General features: G+C 42.1%; 1 protein-coding gene across 8 annotated transcripts in view; it reads right to left on the bottom strand.

Moving 5' to 3' along the window:
- ZNF827 (zinc finger protein 827) overlaps positions 1 to 23,248 on the bottom strand; it is a 175,568-nt gene that overhangs the window by 106,597 nt on the left and 45,723 nt on the right. For 7 of the 8 annotated variants that reach the window (XM_023227148.1, XM_023227168.1, XM_023227182.1 and 4 more), the window contains exons 3-5: positions 22,175 to 22,347; positions 15,721 to 16,201; positions 125 to 358 (exon numbers count right to left, since the gene is read on the bottom strand). In XM_023227148.1, coding sequence (XP_023082916.1) covers positions 125 to 358; positions 15,721 to 16,201; positions 22,175 to 22,347 — 888 coding nt within the window. The remainder of the gene's footprint in view (positions 1 to 124; positions 359 to 15,720; positions 16,202 to 22,174; positions 22,348 to 23,248) is intronic. The other variant, XM_023227155.1, reaches the window with a different exon arrangement.

Below are 23,248 nucleotides of genomic sequence, written 5' to 3'. Positions count from 1 at the left end.
TTGAATTCACAGCAATACTGCGATATTGCTGCCATTAGGTTAATTATAACCCATGCAGGAAGCAGTCCAGTTGGCCTGCAAGTGAAACTATCAGAATGTGAATATTTTTGAATAAATCAAGTACCTGAGAGTTTCATGAGAAGTTCAGAGGCTGCTTTGACTGACACATCCCGCCTTAGCACATTTCCCTTCCCTTCCTGGGGCTTTAGTGCGTCCTCAGAGACGCCTGGGGCTGACACTTCAGATTCCGGGCTGAACACATAGCTGGACCGAGGCAAAGTCGTGCTTAGGGACTCCCCTTCCTTAGGTTCCTCTTTCACTTTAAAATTAAGATTCATGGGCTCCTTCTGATTTGCAGCTGTCAAAAGAAAAAAAGGGATTATATATACATAAAAGGCCACTCCCCTCCTTAGCTGCCCTGGTACTTCACGAAGTATGGAATGCACAATCACACTGCGCTAACAACCGGAGGAACCACAACCTCATCAGAACAGGCTGGGCCCTGGGCAAAACCGCACAATACACTCCATGGGCTACGACTCTAAGGAGTGTGGGCTTCTGAATCTTTTGAACCTATAATATTTTAAGAATTGCTACCTCTACAAAGTCTCTGGGCATTTTCTCTTTGGTTTCCCTAGATGTCTTCCTTCCTGTGTATGCCACTGCCTCCCTGACTTATTAGCACTCTCCCCACCTAATCCTATTAGGAAATAATGCTTTCAGGCAATTATTCTGCCATAAGATATTGAATACAAACATGAGTCAGAGGCAATACCCAAAGCAGAAACCTGGGGTGCGATGGTAAGGTGAGGATGGAGAATTTGCCAAACAGAAAAGCTCAGACTAGAGATAGACCACTTTTGCCTTATTATAAGACGACACTACTGATCCATAAACAGTGGGGCATGTACTTAGCATTGTTCTTCTGATTATGGTGAATAAATCCATGTCTGTAGCCCAAGTCATCACTGAGTCCAAAATGACCTTTTTTTTCTTTAAAGAACAGTTTTTATTTTGGAATAATTTTAGACTTACAGAAGTTGCAAAGATGGTTCCAAGAGTTCCCATATATCCTTCACCCAGAATTCCCTAATGTTAGCATCTTACATAACCATGGTACATTTGTCAGAACTAAGAAATTCACATTACTATGAGCTAAACTCTACATTTTATTCAGATTTCACCAGTTTTTCCACTAATGTCCTTTTTCCATTTTTAGCATAGTTGGTTGCTGTGGAGTGTGTGGTCAGGACAGAGCTAACTGGCATATTATGGGATGGATTCTGTGGCTCAGCCACACTGCACCAGGCCTTCCCCACTGGGCTACATACTACCCAGGAAAGATCAAAAAGGAAGAGACAAGCACCCTTTCCTACCACTTTTCACTTTCACAGGCATCTCGCTCCCTTTAAGAGTCCATGAGGTAGGAACTTAGGATTCATTACACTGAGTGTGTCCATCTTTTGAGAAAGAGGATCTCGTCCTAATTAGAAACACTTGTTAGAATGAGCCTTAAGCCCATCCCATCTTAACAAACAAAAAGATAAAAATAAATCCCCAAAGCAAACATCTATCACCCCTTGCCTACCACCTACTCCAAGCCAATACTCAAGCACAAAGTCTGTTTTCCAGCTCATACCCGTCTAAGAATATGCATTCTAGAATCACAAGTTCACACAGACCAGCATATTTGGAAACCGAACCCCAAAAGCCCAAAGTACTATCTGGAAGTTTCACTACCAGAAAGATGCAGAGCTGGGACCAGAACCTAGGTCCATGGGCTTCCCCTGCTGTGTCTCTCACCTGCCTCCACTGCACCACCTCCACTTCTGGTCTCTGGGTTGTAACAAAACTTGAAAATACTTGACCTTCCAATCGGCTCAAATACCACCTGCTCAGTGAGGTCTACTCTGATCATCCTGTTCAAAACTGCAATCCCCACCTTCACAGTCCTTCCAACCTCTCTTACCCTGACCTAACTTTCATTTTTCCCTCCAAATACTTATCACCTAATAACCTACTGTCATGGACTCAATTGTGTCCCTTCATATGTCGAACCTGCCAGTGTGGAACGTATTTGGAGTCAGGACCTCGAAGGAGGTAATTAAGGTTAAATGAGGTCATAAAAGTGGAGCCCTAATGCAATGTGACTGGTTCCATCAAAGAACCAGAAGAATAAGAAGAGAGAGAGAGAGAGAGAGAGAGAGAGAGAGAGAGAGAGAGAGAGACACCAGGGATGCATGCACACAGAGGAAAGTCTGCACGAGGACACAGTGAGAAGGTGACCGTCTGCAAGCCAAGGAGAGAGGCCTCAGGAGAAACCAAACCTGCTGATACCTTGATCTTAGGCTTCCAGCCTCCAGAACATAGAAATAAATCTGTTATTTAAGTCATCCAGTCCGTGGTATTTTGTTATGCGGTATTTAGCTTAACAGACTAATCACATGCTATATGGTTTTTAAAATTTATTATGTTAACAATTTATGGCTAGGCGCAGTGGCTACTTGTAATCCCAGCACTTTGGGAGGCTGAAGCAGGCAGATCACTTGAGGTCAGGAGTTTGAGATCAGCCTGGCCAACATGGTGAAACCCCATATCTACTAAAAATACAAAAATAAGCCAGACATGGTGGCATGCACCTGTAATCCCAGCTACTTGGGAGACTGAGGCAGGAGAATCACTAGGACCCAGGAGACAGAGGTTGTGGTGAGCCAAGATTGTGCCACTGCACACCAGCCTGAGCGACAGAGCGAGATTCTGTCTCAAAAAACAAAAAACAAAAAATCAAGATAGGCTTCATGAAGGCAACAATTTTTTTGTTTTTGAGATGCTTTGTCACCCAGGCTGGAGTGCAGTGGTACAATCTTGGCTCTGCTCACCACAACCTCCGCCTCCCAGGTTCAAGCAATTCTCCTGCCTCAGTCTCCAGAGTAGCTAGGACTACAGGTGCCCGCCACCACACCCAGCTAATTTTTTGTATTTTTAGTAGAGATGGGGTTTCACCATATTAGCCAGGATGGTCTCGACCTCCTGACCTCATGATCCACCAGCTTTGGCCTCCCAAAGGGCTGGGATTACAGACTTGAGCCAACACTCCTGGCCCAACAATTTTTGTTTTTTTAACACTGATGTGTCTCAAGTGCCTTGAATAGTGCCTGGTACATAGTTAGTGATGAATATACATTTGTCGAATGAGTAAAATTTGTTGCTCCAAATTAGTGGCATCCAATGGCCTTCCAACATTACCTGAAGTTAACAAAAACTAAGACCTCCAAAATATCCCACCAAAAGCAATCAGAAGTGCTTTCCCTGGATTTAATAATTAGATGGGAGATAAGACCTTTGAAGTAAAGTTAAAGGCCTTTCTACCTAGACCACAGCATTACTGAAATATCTAATCATCACTTGAACTCTAGCATTACTAAAGGAGGAGTCCAGAAAAGTCTCAAGGAAAGTGCTTAAAATCTAGCTCTTTGGGGACAATGCCATAGGAATCTGAATCAAAGGGAGCAATGATGGTCTATGGAGCAATCCTCAAATATGTATTTCCAACGTCTACCAGGAAGGCTGCTCCTAAGACGACTTGGTTTATTTAGTGCATTTCTCCCCTTTGCACCTTTCCCCCACCTCTTGGGGGATTTTGCTGGTCACCCTTCTAAAGCTTGCTCTCTCCCAGCACCATTCTCCCAGAACCCTTTATAAAGTCCTTTGCAAGGGCACCTTAGTTCATCATGACAGAGTAATTAAATAGGGTGTTTATTAAGTCTGTGTCTTTGATTCTTTGAGGAGAAACAATTTAAAGTGAATGGTTAAGTATTTTTAAAATGCTTCATTGCTGCATCTTTTATTTAAAAACATTTTCAAATTCTAAGATGAAGCTAAGAAAGAGATGAAAAAAACTATTGAGGCCCTAGAAGCAAATCCCAACTTCTAGAGCTCATTAAGCAGATGCTTCCTGCACATGTAAGTGGTTTCTAGAAGCATTAGTCAGAGTATGTGCTACAAGAGACTTAGGGGGAAAAAGTAAAGATATTTAGCATTGCTAGCACAACCTGGATTTAACAGAACTTCAAAAAGACACTTTAAAAGGCAGTAAGCGCCGGGCACGGTGGCTCAAGCCTGTAATCCCAGCACTTTGGGAGGCCGAGACGGGCGGATCACGAGGTCAGGAGATCGAGACCATCCTGGCTAACACGGTGAAACCCCGTCTCTACTAAAAAATACAAAAAACTAGCCGGGCGAGGTGGCTGGTGCCTGTAGTCCCAGCTACTTGGGAGGCCGAGGCAGAAGAATGGCGTAAACCCGGGAGGCGGAGCTTGCAGTGAGCTGACATCCAGCCACTGCACTCCAGCCTGGGCGACAGAGCCAGATTCCATCTCAAAAATAAAATAAAATAAAATAAAAGGCAATAAGCAAGGTGTACATTGCTGGATTATACATTTGCAAGGCACTACATACCTGATTTGCATTCTGACCATAGAGAGAATGACAGAAAATTGTAATGTGCTGAGGAAATGTAAATATAGCTAACGACATATCAGAAGGGCATGTGGAAATCACTCATTTGCCCAGGTTTTAATTTCCCAAACATTTGGGTCTCGATAGAAGATGTAAAAATAGAAATATGAAGGCTAACCTGCTTTTTTCAATGACCAAAAATATTTACATTGAGAACAGTACATAAAGCCTGTATTTTAAAATTAATATGACTTAATAATTACTATCTTTTAAATTATCCCACTTTACAAAAAAACCCACATGTGCAGTGAGAGGCGGAACTCAAGACGTTTTCTTTTTCTTTGGGGAAATTGCTAAGAGAAAAGCAACCAATATGACTCATGACATAGTCTTCACTTCATTCCTACTACTAACACAGGAAGATTTGTGCAGGTGTGGAACTCAACTTGTCAAGGACTTTCACAACACCTGCCTTGACTTCTGTTTATGTATTTGAAAGTTTCTGGATAACTGCACTTTTGATGTGATGAGGAAGCCCCCGCTAATCCAGAGGCTCCTTGTCTCGCTGTTTGTTCCCAGCATCCTAGCACCTGGGCCACGCTGATGATCAATTACACATACCTCTTAGTTTATGCACTTGATGGAGGTGGACCACCATTTAAAGGAAATAAATCAGCTTTTTTTGAGGATTTACGAAGGATTCAAGATAAAGGCAAATGTGGGAAAGGAATGGGAAAACTGCTGGGATAAGATAATTCCAATCTTCCAATTCTAGGAAATTACTATGTAACTAGAAAATACTATATATTTTACAATATTTTCTAGTTATATAGTAATTGGGAAAATACTATATATCTTCCCTATTACTAGGGAAAAAATATATAACTTCCTTCTAAAGACCATCATTTGTTTTAACAATGTATACGACTAGCACTTGAGTAATTACACAGGGATCAAGCCTTCCATCAATCACAGGAGATAGATGTTATTACTATCTTCATTTTACAGGTGAGGAAACTAAGGTCCCAAAAGGTTAAGAAACTGATGCCCCAAATCACAGACCTAATTCACAGAGACACTTGCTCAGAGTTTCTCACTGGAAATGCATCCAAACCCTTTCCTTTCTCTCCAAGACACCCAGCTACCTTTAAAAGGGACACTACCCTCAGCAGGTGAACCATGGCTTTGGAAAATAAGTGATGTGGGTGAATTAAGCGTTGTTCATGAGAAAGGGAAGGGTGGGTTTCACCTGAAGAAAAGGGACATTTTCTGGTAGGAAGAAATCTTGTGAAGATTTGACTAAGAGGATGAAGGGAAGGAATCGACTGCAAAATGAATACTTCTGTTGGTTCCCTCTGGTGAAGGAAAATGACACCTTTTCTTGAGCTTAATAAGACAGAACTCTCTTTCAGTTCAGCATACGGCAATTTTGTAAATGCTAAACTGCTCTGTGAAAAAGCAAGGCCACTGAGAATTTTATTTACAACCTGACCCTAAACCAGAGCCAAAGACTCTTGAGCCTGGAAGGGACTACAGAGCAATGGTTTTCAAACAGTGTTCCAAGGAACCCTAGGATATGTTTCAGGGGTTCCAACAAATGTTTGTTTTGAATTTAAGTTTTAAAAAATTATTGTAAAAATTAATTAATTTAAAATTTAAGTTCAAAGCGTGCATCAACCACTGCATTATATATAAAACATCAACATACTGGAGACGACTAATATGTTGACAAGTTAATTCAGATTCATGTAGTAGCCGTTGTAATGCAGTTTCTCCCCCTCTCATAGGAGTGCTGCAGTTCTAGTCATATGTCATCAGTAATGAAGTGGCTGCCTTTGCACTGATTTTTCAAAAAATTCGGGCCTATGCATGTGTGTCCATATATAATTATAGCACCACTAGAGCCTACATACATACTTTAAATTACTGTTTCTCAACCTCAACTCCACTGACACTCTGCACTGGATAATCTGCTGGGAGGAGTTGGGGGTTGGGGACTGTCTTGCACACTGTAGGATGTTTAACAGCATCCTTGGCATCTCTATGCACTAGTAGCCAGGAGTACTTCCCAGTTGTGAAAAAAAAAATTATCTAGACATTGCCGGCTGTCCCCTGGGCATACCTGCCTTAAATTAAATGCAAGGGTAGGTTCAAGTGTATCAAGTGTATCTGCTTGGTGTAGCTTCTGACCACAGCTAATAGACAGACAAATAAACATGTGTAGATATATATGGATATAGCTAGATCGATCATTTATTGAGCACATAACATGAGCTTGGTAATACAAAAGTATTTACCTGTATTAATTTATCTAATTCTCACCACCACCCTTTGAGGTAGGCACTAGTATTATCCCCATTTTGCAGATGAGAAATCTCAGACCTAGAGAGATTAAATACATTTCCCAAATAACAGTTAACTGAGTAATAACCAAGTAGTTGACACAGAATTACAGATGGCTTTAGGGCATATTGTGAGTTTTGGATACTGCTTATCTTCCATTTATTATAAGGAATGAGGGCAGTTGCCAAATGTTGTCAACTTTGAAGCAAAAATTTATACTCTTCTTTAATTGAGGAGATCCTGAAATTACAAGACAAGTTGTTAAAAATCTGTTCCCATTTGCCACTATGTGAAACCGTACTTGTATTTTTTCAAACTGAGATCAGCAAAATAAATTTAGAAATATACAAGATGATCACACTGCTATAGACTCTACTCCCTCATAGCATTGGAGTGTCACATTTTGTGCTCACCGAATAGCAACTTTTTCCCCCCTAATTGCTTGGCTTTTTAAATATGTAAACGTAATAAATGTGAACTTTTGAAACAAAATGAAAGCCATTACTGCTTTCCGCTCCCTTATTTTACAAAAAGAAAACACAGGCTCAGAGGATTATACGATCTTTTGAAAATCACACAACTCATTAATGATAGAACCAGAATCAGAGGTTAACTCTCCAGATGACAAGCCGGTGCGGTTCTATCTAACCAAGTTCCCTTGTTAGCAGTGTGTATGTATGTATGTAGGAACAGGTTGGGGATCTGGGATCTTTCAGCACTATGATGTGCTTTGGATGAGAAACTGCCTTCTGAAATCGTAAGCAAAGCCAAGATTTAATTAAATAATAATGAAAAACAGTTAAAGATGACTTTTAAATGTTAAGCGTATTATATTCAAATAGAATGTTTATAACATTCGCTAAATATTTTTAAATCTTGCTCTTTAATTTCCCTTAAATCATTTTATAATTAGTGTTTAGTGAAATTTTAGCCATCTCATATTTCTCATTAATCCCCACCTGAGCTAATCCTTGGCCACCCTTCAGCGTCTATGTACCCAAACCCAGACTGTAAAGATCCCTATGAGAGCTATGGGCAAAGGGGAAAAACAGCCTCTGGAGAGGGGTCAAAGGTAACAAAAAGTGAGCAGTGCCTCAAGAACTTTAAAATATATAAAGTTTCCCTGCAAAAACTAAACTACTAAAACCAACCCACAAAGGGCAAAAGTAGCCATCTGCAGTAATCCACTTAACAGACAGGATATCTCCCTTGTCAAAAGCAGGAAGGACAGGTCCTGGAAAACCAATCAAGCCCTAACTAAATGTGAAAGAAGGCTGTATTTTAAATTCCTATTATTAACATGGCCAAAGAATGAAATGTATGAACAGCAATGCAGTGGTTTGCCTGGAGGCTAGAAGAAAGAAAACCTGAAGATTGAATAATATATTTCCAACCTTTTTCAGGAAAGTCAATAGCCACCTGCCCCAAATGACATCTCCTCTTGACTGCTATACTTGTCATTTTAAATTAATATGCTGATATTCTTATTTACAGATCAGTTTGTAAATGATTTTTGTCATTGTGGATCACCCAGAGAGTCTGAAGAAGTCTGGACTGTGGCAGACCATGAAATGGCTACAATTCCCCCCTCCAAAGGCCCACCTCTTTACAGTGTGACTTTGTAGCTCCTCCCAAGAAGAGGAAGAATATACACGCAACTCCAAAGTTCCAATTATCAGACCCCAGGAACAACATGAGTAAAGGTAGAAAAATGGAAATGAGAGGGGTATGTTCATGAGCTGGTCAAGACTGTTAACAGTTTTCTTAAGAGGAGTGGGGAGATGGTTACTCAGGAGAAAGGAGCTGGGGCTGAGCATGGTGGCCTGCGCCTATAACCCCAGATAATTGGGAGGCTGAGGTGGGAGGATCGCCTGAGGTCAGGAGTTGGAGACCAGCCTGGGTGACAGAGTAAGACCTCATCTCGAAAGAAAAAAAGACAAGACAGGACAGGACAGGACAGGAAAGGAAAGGAAGAGAGAGAAAGGAAGGAAGGGAGAGAGAGGAAGGGAGGAAAGGAGAAAGGGTGGAAGGGAGGAAGGAAGGAAAGGAGGAAGAGAGGAAAAGAGCTAGACAGGAGCATGATCTGATGCAAGAGGTACTGGAAGAAGAGTCCATCGGAAATGCTGGGTGGATGGGTGGGGGCAGTGCTGGGGAGGAAAAGGCATCAGGGAGGGAGCTGGAGGGGCAACTTGTAGGCATGAGGAGGAGGTTGCACATGAAGGGATGGAGTATAGATAAAAATTTCAGTACAATGTTGAAGACATAAAAAATTTAACCAGATTAGTGACTGAAAGTGCATGCATTAGAAATGATGCCATGGTTTGAAGCCAAGGAAAATAAACAGTGAAGCAGACGGAGGTCAAAAGACAGTTTGCTCAACTGAGAAAAAAAAAAAAATAGGTAATAGCTAATTAAGTAGTCAAGAGCCAAGCTTTCACAGTTACCCAGAGCTGAATCCTTGTTCTGTCCCTTGCAGTGGAAACCTTTAAGTCTCAGCCTCCTCATCTATAACATAGGTTTACTATTGCTGACCCTATAGGGCTGTGTAAAGGTTAAATGAGAAATTACATGATGTGGCTGGCACAGTGTCCAGCTCACTGTAAGCCATTTGGTTAATTATAGCTCTTATAATAACAGTAGAAGTAACAACAATAATAACAACAGTAGTAAAAAGAATGGCCTTCAAGGAGAATGACACTTCTCTTTGTTTTGACAGATACAATAGGCTTTGGTAAAATTTTCTGGGGCCTATCAAGATAAAAAATCACTCTGATGGCAATTCTGGAACTAGGTACACTCTGTCTAGCGAGTCAGGAAAGAAAGGTCTGGATTCCAGTCATGACTCTTTTACAGTTATTTATCCCAAGTCTTGGTTTTCTCATCTACATGCTTGTTATGAAATGATGTATTTAGAAATATACTGTACGCTGTGAAGCTTTACAGAAATATCAGTTGGCCCAACTCTTACTGCTCTATTTGTACTAAATAATTCCTAAGATGCCTAAAACTATTAACACAAATTCTAAAGTTGTCTGACATAACAACATCCAGAACATGCTGAAATTCTGGCTAACTCCACAACACACAAGAAGGGCAGAGAACAGAAACAAGTTCCTGCTACTTTCTGTAATTTGGGGGTAGGGAGCCTGGGGAAAAGAATCCTGACACCACACTGCCTGGATCAGAATCCCAGTTCCTCATGCCTATAATCCTAGTTCCTCACACCTGTAATCCCAGCACTTTGGAAGGCTGAGGCAGCCAAATCACGAGGTCAGGAGTTCGAGACCAGCCTGGCCAATATGGTGAAACCCCATCGCTACTAAAAATACAAAAATTAGCCGGGCATGGTGGCAGGCGCCTTTAGTCCCAGCTACTCGGGAGGCTGAGGCAGGAGAATAGCTTGAACCCTGGAGGTGGATGTTTCAGTTAGCTGAGATCACACCACTGACTCCAGCCTGGGCGACAGAGCCAGACTCCGTCTAAAAAAACAAAGAATCCCAGTTCCACCACCTATTCATTGTGCTAACCTGGGCAAGACTTCTAATCTCTTCATTTCTCAGTTTCCTCATCTGTAAAATAGGAATACTTACACCACCCACTATGGCATCACCATGAGGCTCAAAGGAGTGAGCAAGTATTAAATAAAGTAAAAATAATAAGCAAAGAACTCTGTCCATGCAAGTTTCAACACCTGTGTGTGTAAGCAATCCAGGCCCCACTTACTCATAATCCTCCAGGCCCTACTTATAATCCTCCAGGCCCCACTTACTTATAATCCCACCTGCCCCTTTTTTTAACTCAGGTCAGTGCTAGTCTCATGACTGGCAAGTCACTGAAAAATAAGAAAGAGTCACACTCTTCCTCTCATATGAATCACCAAGTTCAATAAAGTCGAGAATTTCAAAAGGGCATTCAAGCTGCTTACACATATAAGGCACTGCTCACATGAGGAATTTTAGTTACAGGATCAGTGAGGGGCCATCACCAGAAAAGCAAGGCAGGGTTAAAAGGAAGGGCCCAACTAAAAATGCAAAGGGAAGTTCTCAAAAATCACCTGACTGGAGAAGGCATGCCCAGGCGTGGGGAGTGGGAGAGCCCCCTGGCTGTTGGCACGGCCATCGTAGGGTGTGAATAACACAAGGATGGCATTTACTTGGAAGAAGGCTCATTTGTTGAGATGACTGCCTTTACAGAAAGGCAATCAGAGCCACTGGGCAATGAGGATGACTGGGTTCAATGGGCATCTCCCATCCCTCCTTCTCCAGCAGCACAAACAAAGGTAAAGCAAGATTGGGAGCTACCATTTATACAAAAACTGTATTGTAACTACAGAGGCTTAAAATCGGGTGAAATCGATGGAAGCTGTAGAACAAAGACCGATGGAAGACTACAGTATACGACACAAACACATTAACCTACACGCTACATTTATATGTGAACACCTTTGCTGTTTAATGGATGAGCTACTAATAAGTCAGAAACAGTTTAGCTGGTACTCATTTGTTCATAAACTGTCTCTGTGAGGCTAAAAGTAAGTTGCTGCTTTAAAGAAGTCCATCTCTCCTAGTTAAAATTATTTTGGTCTCAATTTTACGAAATTAATATAATGTGGGAGACAGCACAACAATTTTTGCTGGCTTCCAAATTAAAAATAGTTGAAATGACATATCTTTTATTTTGGAAAACCAGGGACAAAAAGATATTCCCAGCCAACAAGTGAAGTGCCAAGTTTCTGTCAACTGCTTGGTTATAATTTGGAGAGTTAGAATTAAATTTTATATCTTGAAAAGTGTAGTTTTTGGAAAAAGAAATGATGTAAGGCCGTTGTTGCAGGCAGCTTTTAATCAGGCTTCTAATAACGATGACCCTCCCATCGTTCAGTGCTCTGCACTGAATCTTGAGACTTTTTAACTGGAGAAACTCCCCTGTCAGGAGGCCCCACAAGGAAACACCTGGGGCTCCATGAACACGACTCACCCAGTCCTCTCCTTCATGTCAACCTTGACCAACAGTGAGAGCCACAGGCCTATCTCGTACCACCATGCCCCGTTTCATGGTTTAGGGTGGAGACCACGAGAACAAAACTGCACTGATGAAAACCATAGCTGTACCAAAAAAATACTGTACCAGGTACCAAGTTTATATTCCACATCAGTGGTACTCAGCCCTGGCTGCACACTAAAATCATTCTGCACGTTAAAATCATTTGAAGATATTAAAGAAAATACCAATGTCTAAGGCCTATCCCAGTGAATCATAATTTCTGGGCCCTGGCATTTTGTGAAAAACTCCCCAGCCAAGGCTAATGTGCAGCCGAGGTTAAGAACTGCTGCTGGCTATAGGCGACAAGGCACAGAATCAGCAGGAACTTGGCTCTCCATAGTCGGGTGAGCACCTATTCCCTGAACGCCCTAGCCACGTGACCACTGGCTCACCTGCCCTGATATGCAATGATTTGCATATGCCTTCTGGCTTCCAGAAAAGAGCTGCTGGAACATACAGGCCTGCAGCCCTCTCAGGCCTGCCTCAGTCTAAGCTGTGGGTAAAATCTACAAAATTCATTTTTCTGTCAGCCCAGAAAGCTGTCCATACTCTTCCCTGAATCAACTGCGATGCTGGGCCTGGAAGCCTCAGTTTTGGAAGCATTATTCTTGAAGGACCAAGCAATGTTAAGTGGGGGCTCAGTCGGAAGAATAGCTGATAGTCTGGAGAAGGGATTTTATTTCACAATCATACACGTTAAGAAACCTCTAACAGGCGTGGGGGTGGGGGGCATTGAGAGCCCATTTAAAACAGTATTCTATCCACTGACTTTGAATCCCACTGGGTTCCATTCAATCATCTTTATGCTTAGTTTTAGTTGAAGGAGCAAGAAAGACTCCCCTTAATAACCAGGCAAGAAAGCATCAAGTGTTTTCTCTCTTTTGGAAACAAGTAGGTGTCTACACGCTTGAATTTGTCACTGTGCTCCAGTTTTGCAGACAGTGATCTGGCTGGCACAAAGATTCACAGACTCAGTGCCCACAAACAGCTGCACCCTACAGTACCAGCAGGTGCACGGACAGAGCCCAGCGAAAAAATTCAGTGCAAGAACAATGGCGCCGTTATAACGCCAAGGGACAAGGCCCGAAACTAGCCACTACTTCACTACATTTGATGACGGGAAGAGCTAGAAACTCAGCCGCAGCTCCCTGGGATTTGGCCTTTTTGTCCCTAAATCATATCCACAGACGCAGCCAGGTAGGGCACCACAGTGAGAGCACTATCAAATGCATGGCCGGACCAACCAGAGGGTAAGTAAAATTAAAAAAAAAAAAAATCGTTCCAGAAAATGTATTCTTTTCCTTGTCACATACCTTCTCCTCTCCTGAGCTGCATTGTCACCAAGTTTACATTTACATCCAAATATGCACACACAAAAAAAATTAAGGATGCATCTCACTCCCCGGTGACTTTATAACAGGTTGCTAGGTAACAGTGCACACAAGTCAGGTTTCAGGACCTCCAGTAAGCCACCATAAAATAGCCGCATGGGTCTTTTGCATAAATAGTGTGTGCATTTGTTATCTGTTTTCTTATGCCAATTGATCAGTCAGTAAACATTCTGACTGCCAAACCATAAGCAACTCCCCATCAATAGCTAACTGAAAACACAGATCACAATATAAGGTTTTGATGAGCAATTCTTCCCCCCAACCTATCAATTGGCTTCTCCCCTTGTGTCTCTGCTGCTTGTAGTGCTGGCTCCAAGCAGCCTTATCTTATGCTCCCTGAGATTGGGTCTGGAGCTAATTACAGCATAATGTGGGCACTCAGAGCTGAGCCCAGCAGGAGCCATGCATCATACACAAGTGTTGTACCCAAAGACCAAACCTTCCCTGCTCCCGCTCACCTTCCTCTAGATTTTAAAACATCCCTGGAGTCATGGAGTAAAGGGAGTAACACCTTACTCGGAGTAATTCACCCCCACTCAGATTGCCCCTGTCTGTTAGGTAAGGAAATGTCCCCCTTTCTAAGCTATGTGATGTGAACGTGTCATTTGCATTCCTTCCCTGGGGACTGCACTATAAGGGCCCATAAAAAGGAGCCCCCTTTGCTATCACGGTGGCAGGGAGGACAATCAAGGAAAAACTAGAGTTCCCCTGGAGGTGAAATCCTAAAGGATCAGAACAGCAAACAGGAATGTATGAAAACATGCATTTTTCCACGTGCTCAAAAATTTTTAAATATAAAACTCAAAGTCTCTAAAAATCACGTTTTCCCCTCGATTGGAATAGAAGAGGGAGAAGTCGGGGGAGAGGGGTGATGAGGAGCAGAGAAGCCAGTGTTCTTTAGAGCCACAGTCAGAAACTTGGCCAATTCCAGCACAGGGCCCCCTCACGCTCATTGCCAGCTGGTGTGCTTCACTGTTATATTCTCTGCTCTTTGCCTATTTGGTTCATTTCCGGGACATCTCATTTTCCATCCCCTACCTTTCCTCATTTCTTCCAACTAGTGTCTCCCACTCCTGAGAAGCAAAGATCTGGGGTGAGGGGGACATTCCATAGACCCGACTGAAGTGTGCCTGAGCAAAGGGACTTCAGAGTGGAGCTGAACCTCTAATTCACCTGGCAATGACATTTAGTGAAATGCAACTTACAGTCCATTTAAAGGAAGGCGGTGACCAATTATTCTCCATTTAAAAGGGTATTGTCAATCTCCAAAGAGCTGACATGGCATTTGGAAATCATGGTGGGGACTGCCATCTTCACTGAAATACAGAACCAATTCTCCACCGACCTTTCCCCACCCCCTACATCTCCTTTAAAACTTAAAAAGCATACTTTTAAAAGCGTAATGAGTAGCCACACAATCCTGCAACATACCTTCTCATTCCAAAAGAGAATGACAGGAAAAACAGAGTGACCTAAGACCTTGATGTCCCTGTTCAACACCACAACTTAAATCAAATATGTTGGGGAAAAAATGATAAAGAAACATCATGTACAATTTGATGGTGATAGAAAGTAATGACAACTAATAAGAATACATCTTCATAATTTATACTCCATCTTTTTTCCCCAAATGGATCAGGACAGTTTTTTTAAAAAAAGAAATGTTTAAAAATATGTGTTTTTAAATTCCACTTGACATGAGGTCCCTAGAGTAGTCAAATTCAGAGACATAAAGTTGTGGTCTCCAGGGCCTGTGGGGAAAGAGGTGAACTGAGAGTTGTTTAATGAGCTTCAGTGGGAGAGAATGAAAAAGTTCTGGAGATGGATGGTGGTAATGGTTTGCACAACAATGTGAACATACTTAATGTCACTGAACTGCGCACCTAAAATGGTTAAAATGGTAAATTTTATGTTAAATATAGTTTGCCATAATAAAAAAATTTCTCGTTTAAAAAAACCTGAAAAACTTCTTAAAGACAGTTATCATTTGCTCAAATTTTAGAAGTCTATAATTCCTAAAAGTAGTCTTTATATATATGTCCTTTAAAAATCTTATAAATTAAGACAGTAAAGAACTTGAATAATGCCAAAATGAGGTATTCCATACAAGTCCAGTGCAGAAGAGACATGTTAAACAGGGCCCAAGGTCACACAAGCAACTGACACAAGCCTGGCTTACCATGTGACCTTTCCCACCTACAGTAAGAACCCATCAAGGGGAAAAAAAACAGAAGGAAATCAACAATCCCTACTGTTTTGAGACCCAAGCCAAAGCAATACTACTTCCAAAGGATTACACACACACAAAGTCAAGGAGAAAATGTATGGAAGTGCAGACTATCCAAATTTAAAGGGACCTTGAAATCATCTAGTTCTACTAGCTTATTTTACAAATGAAAATACTGGCAGACAGAGCGAGAGAGACAGAGGAAAGAGAGAGAGAGAGAGAAAGAGAGAGAGAGAGAATACAACCCTATTCAAGTACCTGACAGCTTCATGAGAAAATCAGACGCCATCTTAACAGAGATGTCCTGGCTGAACAATGCTGACGCACTGTTGGCCACATACTCGGAGGGGTCTTTCAGCTTTGTGTGGTTGGCGGGCCTGTCGGCAGCATTCAAAGTAAAGGAGGTGGGCAGGCCGTTATCTTCCTTGGGTTCCTCCTTCACCAGCAAAGGCGAGACGCCAGCCCCTCCCTGGCTAGTCCTCTCTGGAGTGTTAGACGTCATCATGGTCCCCACTAGCTCTGTCCCTCCTCCTTCCCTTTGCTGCCCCAGGCAGGCACTGTCACTGAGGTGGGGCGATCCCTTGACATCTGGGTCTGGGATCTCCTCCTTCACCTTGGCTTCTGTCCTCAGGAAGTGCTGATGGCAACGCATGTGGAGTTTCAGGCTGAAGTGGCGTGAGGAAGTAAAAGGGCACAGCTGGCACTGAAAGGTCTCTCCCCGATCCTGGTGCTGATGAACCTGACGGAGAAGCAAGAAGAATGAGCTAGCCACCGTGCATTTATGGAAAATGCCTTGCTGTAGATCCAAACTATTCATCAATCATTTCCTCACCGGGCAAAGGGCTGGCCTTTGTACCGCAGAGCGTGTCATTACGGGGCTCCAGGTAATGAGGCCAATCCCTAAACATAAAGTGGGTCCCCATAGGTTAAGAGTCCATTATTAGGGCCACACTCACAACTGAGGATGCAGCCGGCCAATGGATGCTATTTTGGGTAGCATCCCAATATTCTAGTCATCTGATCTCAGTTGATGTCTTTGGAGAAAGTATTATGAACCCAGCAGAATCCAAACTTACATAATTACTAGTTATGGGTGAAAAGAGGTAACCTGTCAAGTAATTCCTCTCACAATAATGACACTTTGTATGTATCCAATTTTTTGTTACCCAGAGAATTAGCTATGTTTTGCAAACATAATTTCAATTTTCAAAATGCTGCTCTTGGATAATTAAGAATGTAGAAAATAATGTCTCCAGGGTATTCCCGTTTCAAAGACAGAGAAATTGAGGCCCCAGAATAAATGGATTGAGCGAAATTACATACAAAAAAAAAAAAAAAAAAAAAAAGCAAAGTAGGAGAAAAACCAAGGTCTGACCCTCACCAAGTATTCTGAGCAAGAGGAAACCAATTTTTCTAAACGTGGCTATAATATCATGCTCCAGATTCTGACGTCTGCAATGAAAGAATGCAGACTTTTAAATCCAGTTCCAGTCTTGCATGCACACGATACCTGTAAAAATTGGGAGAAACTTTTTTCTTCCTGTCACTACCAAATTTAGTGCTTAAAAAAGTGAGGAAATCATTGCATTGGCCTGAGCCAGGCTTTGAGCTGGCAGGTGCTCATAAGCTTGTAACTTCCCCATTCATCTCTGCCAATGCACTTTAGTGCTGACCTGCTACACTCTGCTATTTCAGGACTGGCCCTCCCTTAAGTAGAAACTGCCAATTGTGTAGATGTGGGCCAAATGATTTGGGGAGCTGTGCTATCTGAACAAACAAGCAAGTGATTGGAATCCAAAAGCAAAACAAAACTGACACCTCCTCTTTTAGGGGTGACCTAAGCAGGACTCGAACCCAGGTCTCACCAAGGTTAAAGGCTCATGGGTTAATCCGTTGAGCCACCTGGCCCCTCTGGGTAGGTTTCCTTTCCAAGAGAGCAAGTTTTACAACAGCTGTTTATGCATTCTGAATGCAATCCAAAAGCATTATTCACCAGCCAAAACATACTTTTAAATAATGTTAAGTGACCAACAAAAGCAAAGAAATTAAAAGTTGATGGTGAGATCCTGTCGCTACAGCACCCCACTGTGGCTTTTTGAAAAAAACAACAGAAGAGATTCTGGGTCCCCCAAAGCATGAGTTTCTCAACAGAAATAGCCATATACACTTAAACCCAGTTAGGCAAAGTCCTGATCATGAAAAGGCTTTTCCTCCGCTGGGGTGGAGTGCTAGGGGTGGCGAAACACACCGATTGTCACCAGCTATTAACATCACCCCTTTCTGTTCTTTCACAACAAAGGGATTTCACTGGGAGCTGATCATTTCATTTGCTTTCTCACAGAATCCCTACCATCTCCTCCAACCAACAGTCCCACAGGACCCTGACCGGTGCTGCCAAAAGCATGCCCCAGAACCAGGTGGTAAAGGTCACGAGGCAGAGAGCTTCCATCGTCTCTGAGAGCAGCGCAGTGGGGCAGATCCATTTCAGAAGTGTCCTTAACATCTACTGACCCAGGAGAGGAGAGGAGCTAATCCAAGACCAGAAGCTCCGGAAGCAGCTTCTGGAAGGAGGAAAAGGACAGACAGAGCGCGAGCCCAAGTTCTAAAATCAAAAGGGAGCCCTGGATTAAAAACAGTCTGTGTGCGTGTATTTTATGTGACTTCTTCTCCACGAGATCCTGGCCTCGTTATATTTAGTTACGGACAAATTAGTGAAGCTTTAAAGGAAAAACAGTGGGTATTTTGTTGACTTTTGCACTTAACAGTTTTTCTTTGAGCTACACCTTCCCAAAGGGACTATATATCACATTTGGCCTTTGAGAGAAGTATTAGCTCTATCCTCTGACTGCAGCTTTTCCTCCTTCTCTCCTGACATTCGAGCACTTTTCTGTCATAATTTTTATTCTCTTTAGCTTGACATTTGCTTTAAAGACCCTTTTAGTCTACTAAAATGAAGAGATGCTTCTCTAAAGCATGTCATTCTTTCTAGGCCATGTTTAGGGGCTCACCTACCCCCTGGTCATTTCACATAAACAACCCATATCAGGTGCTGTTACATCATTAGGGCCATCTCTTCACCATTGGGGCCATTTCTTGGTAGCAGTTGGATGCTTGGGTTGTGGTATTTCAGAGCTTGGGGAAATTTTGGGAAACCTCTACTTCATCCCCCAGTAGGGGAACAGGTGAGGGCCTTCACGAGAAGTTACAGCTCCTTAAATGGCAGACCTGAGACTACTAGAACTGAGTACCCTGACTCTTGGTCAGTTTCGTGTCAATACTTCACCAGTGTTCTCTGTCTTAGCAGTCCTCCTCACCTTTTCTGTTCAATTTTAGTTTATGAATTCATGTTGAATTCCTGTATGTTCACTTATCCAGGAAAATTTTAAAGGACTTAATGGAAATCTGAGATAACCCTGAGGAAGCTGGAGGCCTTTATAAGCTCCTTCCACAGTAGGTCATAAAAACATTTGCACAATATATTCTGAAGGAAAGGTGGGCTAAAAGAACGTACAGTGCCTAGGACATAATAGGATAGAGTAAGTACTATAATACAAATACAGTAAGTACTATATTTATTGAACAAAGAAAGTAGAATCCCATTTTTCTTTAAAAAATCGATACACCAATATAGAAGAATATATATCAAAGTGATAATGGTTATTTATCATTCTGGGTGATGGGATTAAGGATTAATTTTATATTCCTTTGTTTATCAGTTTTTCTAAGTTCTAAGCACTAAAGACAGATCACAAAAAAGGGAAAGGGAAAAAAATTTATTTTAGAGTAATTTTTTATACCATTTCATTGATTATTTTTAAATGCGAATAAACATTAATGTATATTCAGATGGTTTTCTGATGATTACTGTATTAGCTACATTTACTGAATGTTGTTTCTCCAGGCTAGGCACTGTATTAAGTGCTTTATGTGCATTATCTCATTTAACTCTTATAACAACCTCATGAGACAGACTATAGGATTATTATCTCCATTAGTGGAAACAGAGGTTTGGAGAGGTTAAATGATTCCTTCAAAGTCTCACAGCCCCTAAGGTGGAATTGAGATTCTAACTAGGGTTTCTCTGACCATACAGTTTGAGATCTTAATCTCTGGCTATACTGACCCCACTTCTTAGGCAGAATTCATTTAGAAAATCTGTCCACAGCCGGGCACAGTGACTCACGCCTATAATTCCAGTACTGTGGGAGGCCAAGATGGGTGAATTGCCTGAGGTCAGGAGTTCAAGACCAGGGTGGCTAACATGGTGAAACCTCGTCTCCACTAAAAATACAAAAATTAGCCAGGCGTGGTGGCACACGCCTGTAGTCCCAGCTACTCAGGAGGCTGAGGCAGGAGAATCACTTCGAGCCGGGAGATGGAGGTTGTAGTGAGCTGGGATGGCGCAATTGCACTCCCGCCTGGGTGACAGAGCTAGACTCCATCTCAAAAAAAAAAAAAAAAAAAAAAAGTCTGTCCATCCACATTTGTAGTCTCTGGTGGATGTAGCAGAGGATATCTACCCATAAGACTACAACCATTATATTTCCAGGTAGACTAGATTTGCAAAATGTAGCAAAATTAAAGTATGTTTCACCAAATAAAATCATGAATGCTTTGATTAAAAAAAGAACAGCCAATAAGTGAGGTGGAAAGCAGGGACAAGAAAGAATATGCCATTTGATAAAATTAAACTTGCATGAGCTTTTCTCACACTTCCCGTATCAAAAGCTCAAGTCATAGCTCAACAGGTTAGGACACCATGAGTTTGAATAAAGTAGTAATTTCATACAACGGCTTTATCGTCCTGGTTATTGATTTGTTCTGAAAGCATTCTAAGACCCCACGACCCGCAAAGCCCTTGCAGCTCTCATCTGTGACACTGCCATGGCCGGCCGTCTGTGTCATCAAGGCACCCAACTTATCTCCCTGTAGTTTCAGGGTCAGTAGTTCCTGCTATTGAAAACCCTGCTTTTTTTCCATGGGTTTATAAATAGGTTGTTTTAAGTGACCCCGAGCTGAAACCAAGCTTACAAGGTATCAGGCTAGAAGCAAGTTTTCTGCCCGCTGAAGCTTTAAATTTGCCAGACCTGATTTCTAAACACAGCTTAGGAAATAGTAACTAAAACAAATTTTCATTTTAAAGGCATTTCTTTTGAAGTCTCATCCTACTAATGAAATTCAACTTACAGGTTTAAAATATAAGTTTTTACTTTGGGAAGACGTGACAGAGGATGAGGAGGGTTAAAGTAAAAACTAAGTCGGCTGAGTAAAATTCAGCCAACCAGAACTCCTGGTTAAATGGATTCTGAAGATGAAGGGCATGCTACTCCCAGGAGACAAAGGCAAATGATAGAAAACAAATTACATCATGGATTTAAATTGTTTTAATCTTCCAAGCTATTTCCTAAAGTCAGTAGAGGTTCTATCTGGTCACACGTTTTTAGAGCTATAATTCTGAAGAATGATTATGGATCTATTTAGAAGGATTAGATCGCAAGATTTCCAAATAAACAAATACCTAAATTATGTCCATACATTATGCTTCTTATGGTAGGAAAGCAAACACTTTATAAATAATGTCAACAGTCAAATCATATCAAAAATATCAGTGAAGATATGATTGCTATTAAGACGCTCAATGATAGTTATTAGAATTAAATAACTTCCATTGAAAATTCCTGTGTCAGACATGTGGCTAATATTCTCTCTTTAAATACTAATGATAAGTCTTCCAGACAAACATTGTCATTCCCATTTAACAGATGAGAAAATTCAGAGTCTAAAGGTTAACTTGCTCAAGACCACTTAGCTAGTAAGTTGTATAATAAGATTTCAATTCAGGTCTATCAAATTCAAAAGCCCATGCTCTTTTGATCCCATGAGTTTCCTCCTTGATTTTGAGACAAAACCCTTCGCATTAATGGGGTCAGCTAAAAAGATTTCCATCTAACTAAGTTTTCCCCATCTCACATAAGAGGGACTCATGGATTCTAGTCAACTCTTCTGTACATGTTTAGTGTAGGTTTGAGCTCCCCAGTTGTTTTTAATAGGACATTGAAAATTATATCCTTGGATGTTTGGTAAATGTAATCCTGGGAATTATGATAGCTCAAACAATGACAGCCTCAAGGAGAACTACAGTCTTGTTAGAAAGGGCCCCCAAGCCTCCCACAGGGCTAAATAAAGTTAAAGGCCAGGTGCCTTCAATGTCTTCATGCCTCCTACACGGTGTCTCTGCGTGTTCCTCTGAGTTTGCAAGTTGGAGGGTAAGGCAGTAACAGACAAGGGCTCTCTCTCCAGGAAGGGGAGCAGGTTCAAGAGCCCTCTCTTTGGTGCTCAGTTCAGCAAGCTCTTCCTGAACTTGGCTTTCCCTGCTTCTTGCTGTTCCCCAACCCTGCCTCTGAGTGCCCCAAGAAATGCATCAGCACACAGGCCAGGCAGGCTGCTGCTCCCCTATAGGAGAGGACCACCCTTCAGTAAATACATTATTTGGATATTGAAGGTTCTCTCTGCCTTTAAGTTCTTGGCTGCAAAGTGGACATTAACACCTTTCTGTTGAATTCTACCTTGCTACACGGAGTACTGTCATCCACATGCTCCATCAGTGAGGTGCCCTCCCTCGGCCAAGAGGGAGGTCCCCCTGCACCAGACCATGTACAGGAGCCCTGGCTGTGCCTGCCTCTCCAGGAGGTGCCGTCGGTAGGTGGCTTACCTTCATGTGGGATTTGAGATTGTCCTTGCGAGCACACCGGAATGGACAGAGCGGACACTGATGACTTTTTAAACCTGTGTGAATCACCATGTGCCGCTTCCAGTAACTCTTCCTTTTAATAACCAAACCACATATTGGACACTGGAAAGGCTTTCCACTTTCCTCTTCTGAGGCTTGGAAGAAGGAGAAAGAAAGGAACATTAAGGAATACAAAAAGGTACATTGCATCTGGCATTAATTCACATACACCGCCATATAAAAAGCACTAAAAATGATTTGGGGTTTTTTCTCGACAATTTCGAGATTTCATCCATAAGAAACTTTTAGTACTGCTTTTCTTCAGGTAGAAACCCATATTCATCTAGTTACTTTCATCTGGGCTCCATTTTCCGAAATCTGATCATCCTGCCTTGTGAAAGTCTGACTTCCAAAGGCCATCCAGCACAAAGGAAGACATCTGCAAAGGGGCTTCGCCCGGCCTGTCCTAACTCAGGGCCCAGGGGCACCATGCACAGTCAGAGAAGCCTGAATGCAGGGGCTTTGTTTCCTGAAGGAAACTGTCAGACTCAAGTCCATGTCTGAATTCCTGAACTTGTAAAACAGTGAGAAATAAAAACAAATCACATGGGACAGAGAATAATGCACTGCTCCACACTGAAAACCAAACAGCTATCATAAACCTCACTCTCTGAACTCCAGTGGAGACAAATTTTTGGATCCCTACTGCTGACTTGTTTAATTGTGGCTTGAGCAGATGCTGCTGCCAGTGTAGCCATCAGGGGGTCTTAAGGTCAGGGTTTTTGACCCTTTTATTTCTGTCCCGTTGGTAGCTACTAACAGTATGTGCTGCCTTCCTCTGCACGGTGACTGGGCTTTGCTGACCACTTTCGGAAGAGCTGCAATGGGGCCACCACAAATGCTCTAATCTTTCAAGAAATTAAACAAACCAGCTGCCTCCTCCAAATAAAGCTAAAGTCGCTCTCAAAGTGAAGGGTCTCCGTTGTGACACTATTGCTAAACTTCCAGTCTACCAACTTACATTGCTCAGTGCCACAATAGCCTCTGCAATTTGAG

The sequence above is a fragment of the Piliocolobus tephrosceles genome, chromosome 3 (assembly GCF_002776525.5).
Source record: "Piliocolobus tephrosceles isolate RC106 chromosome 3, ASM277652v3, whole genome shotgun sequence".
Classification (NCBI taxonomy): Eukaryota; Metazoa; Chordata; class Mammalia; order Primates; family Cercopithecidae; genus Piliocolobus; species Piliocolobus tephrosceles.
This window is presented reverse-complemented; position numbering and strand designations above follow the sequence as displayed.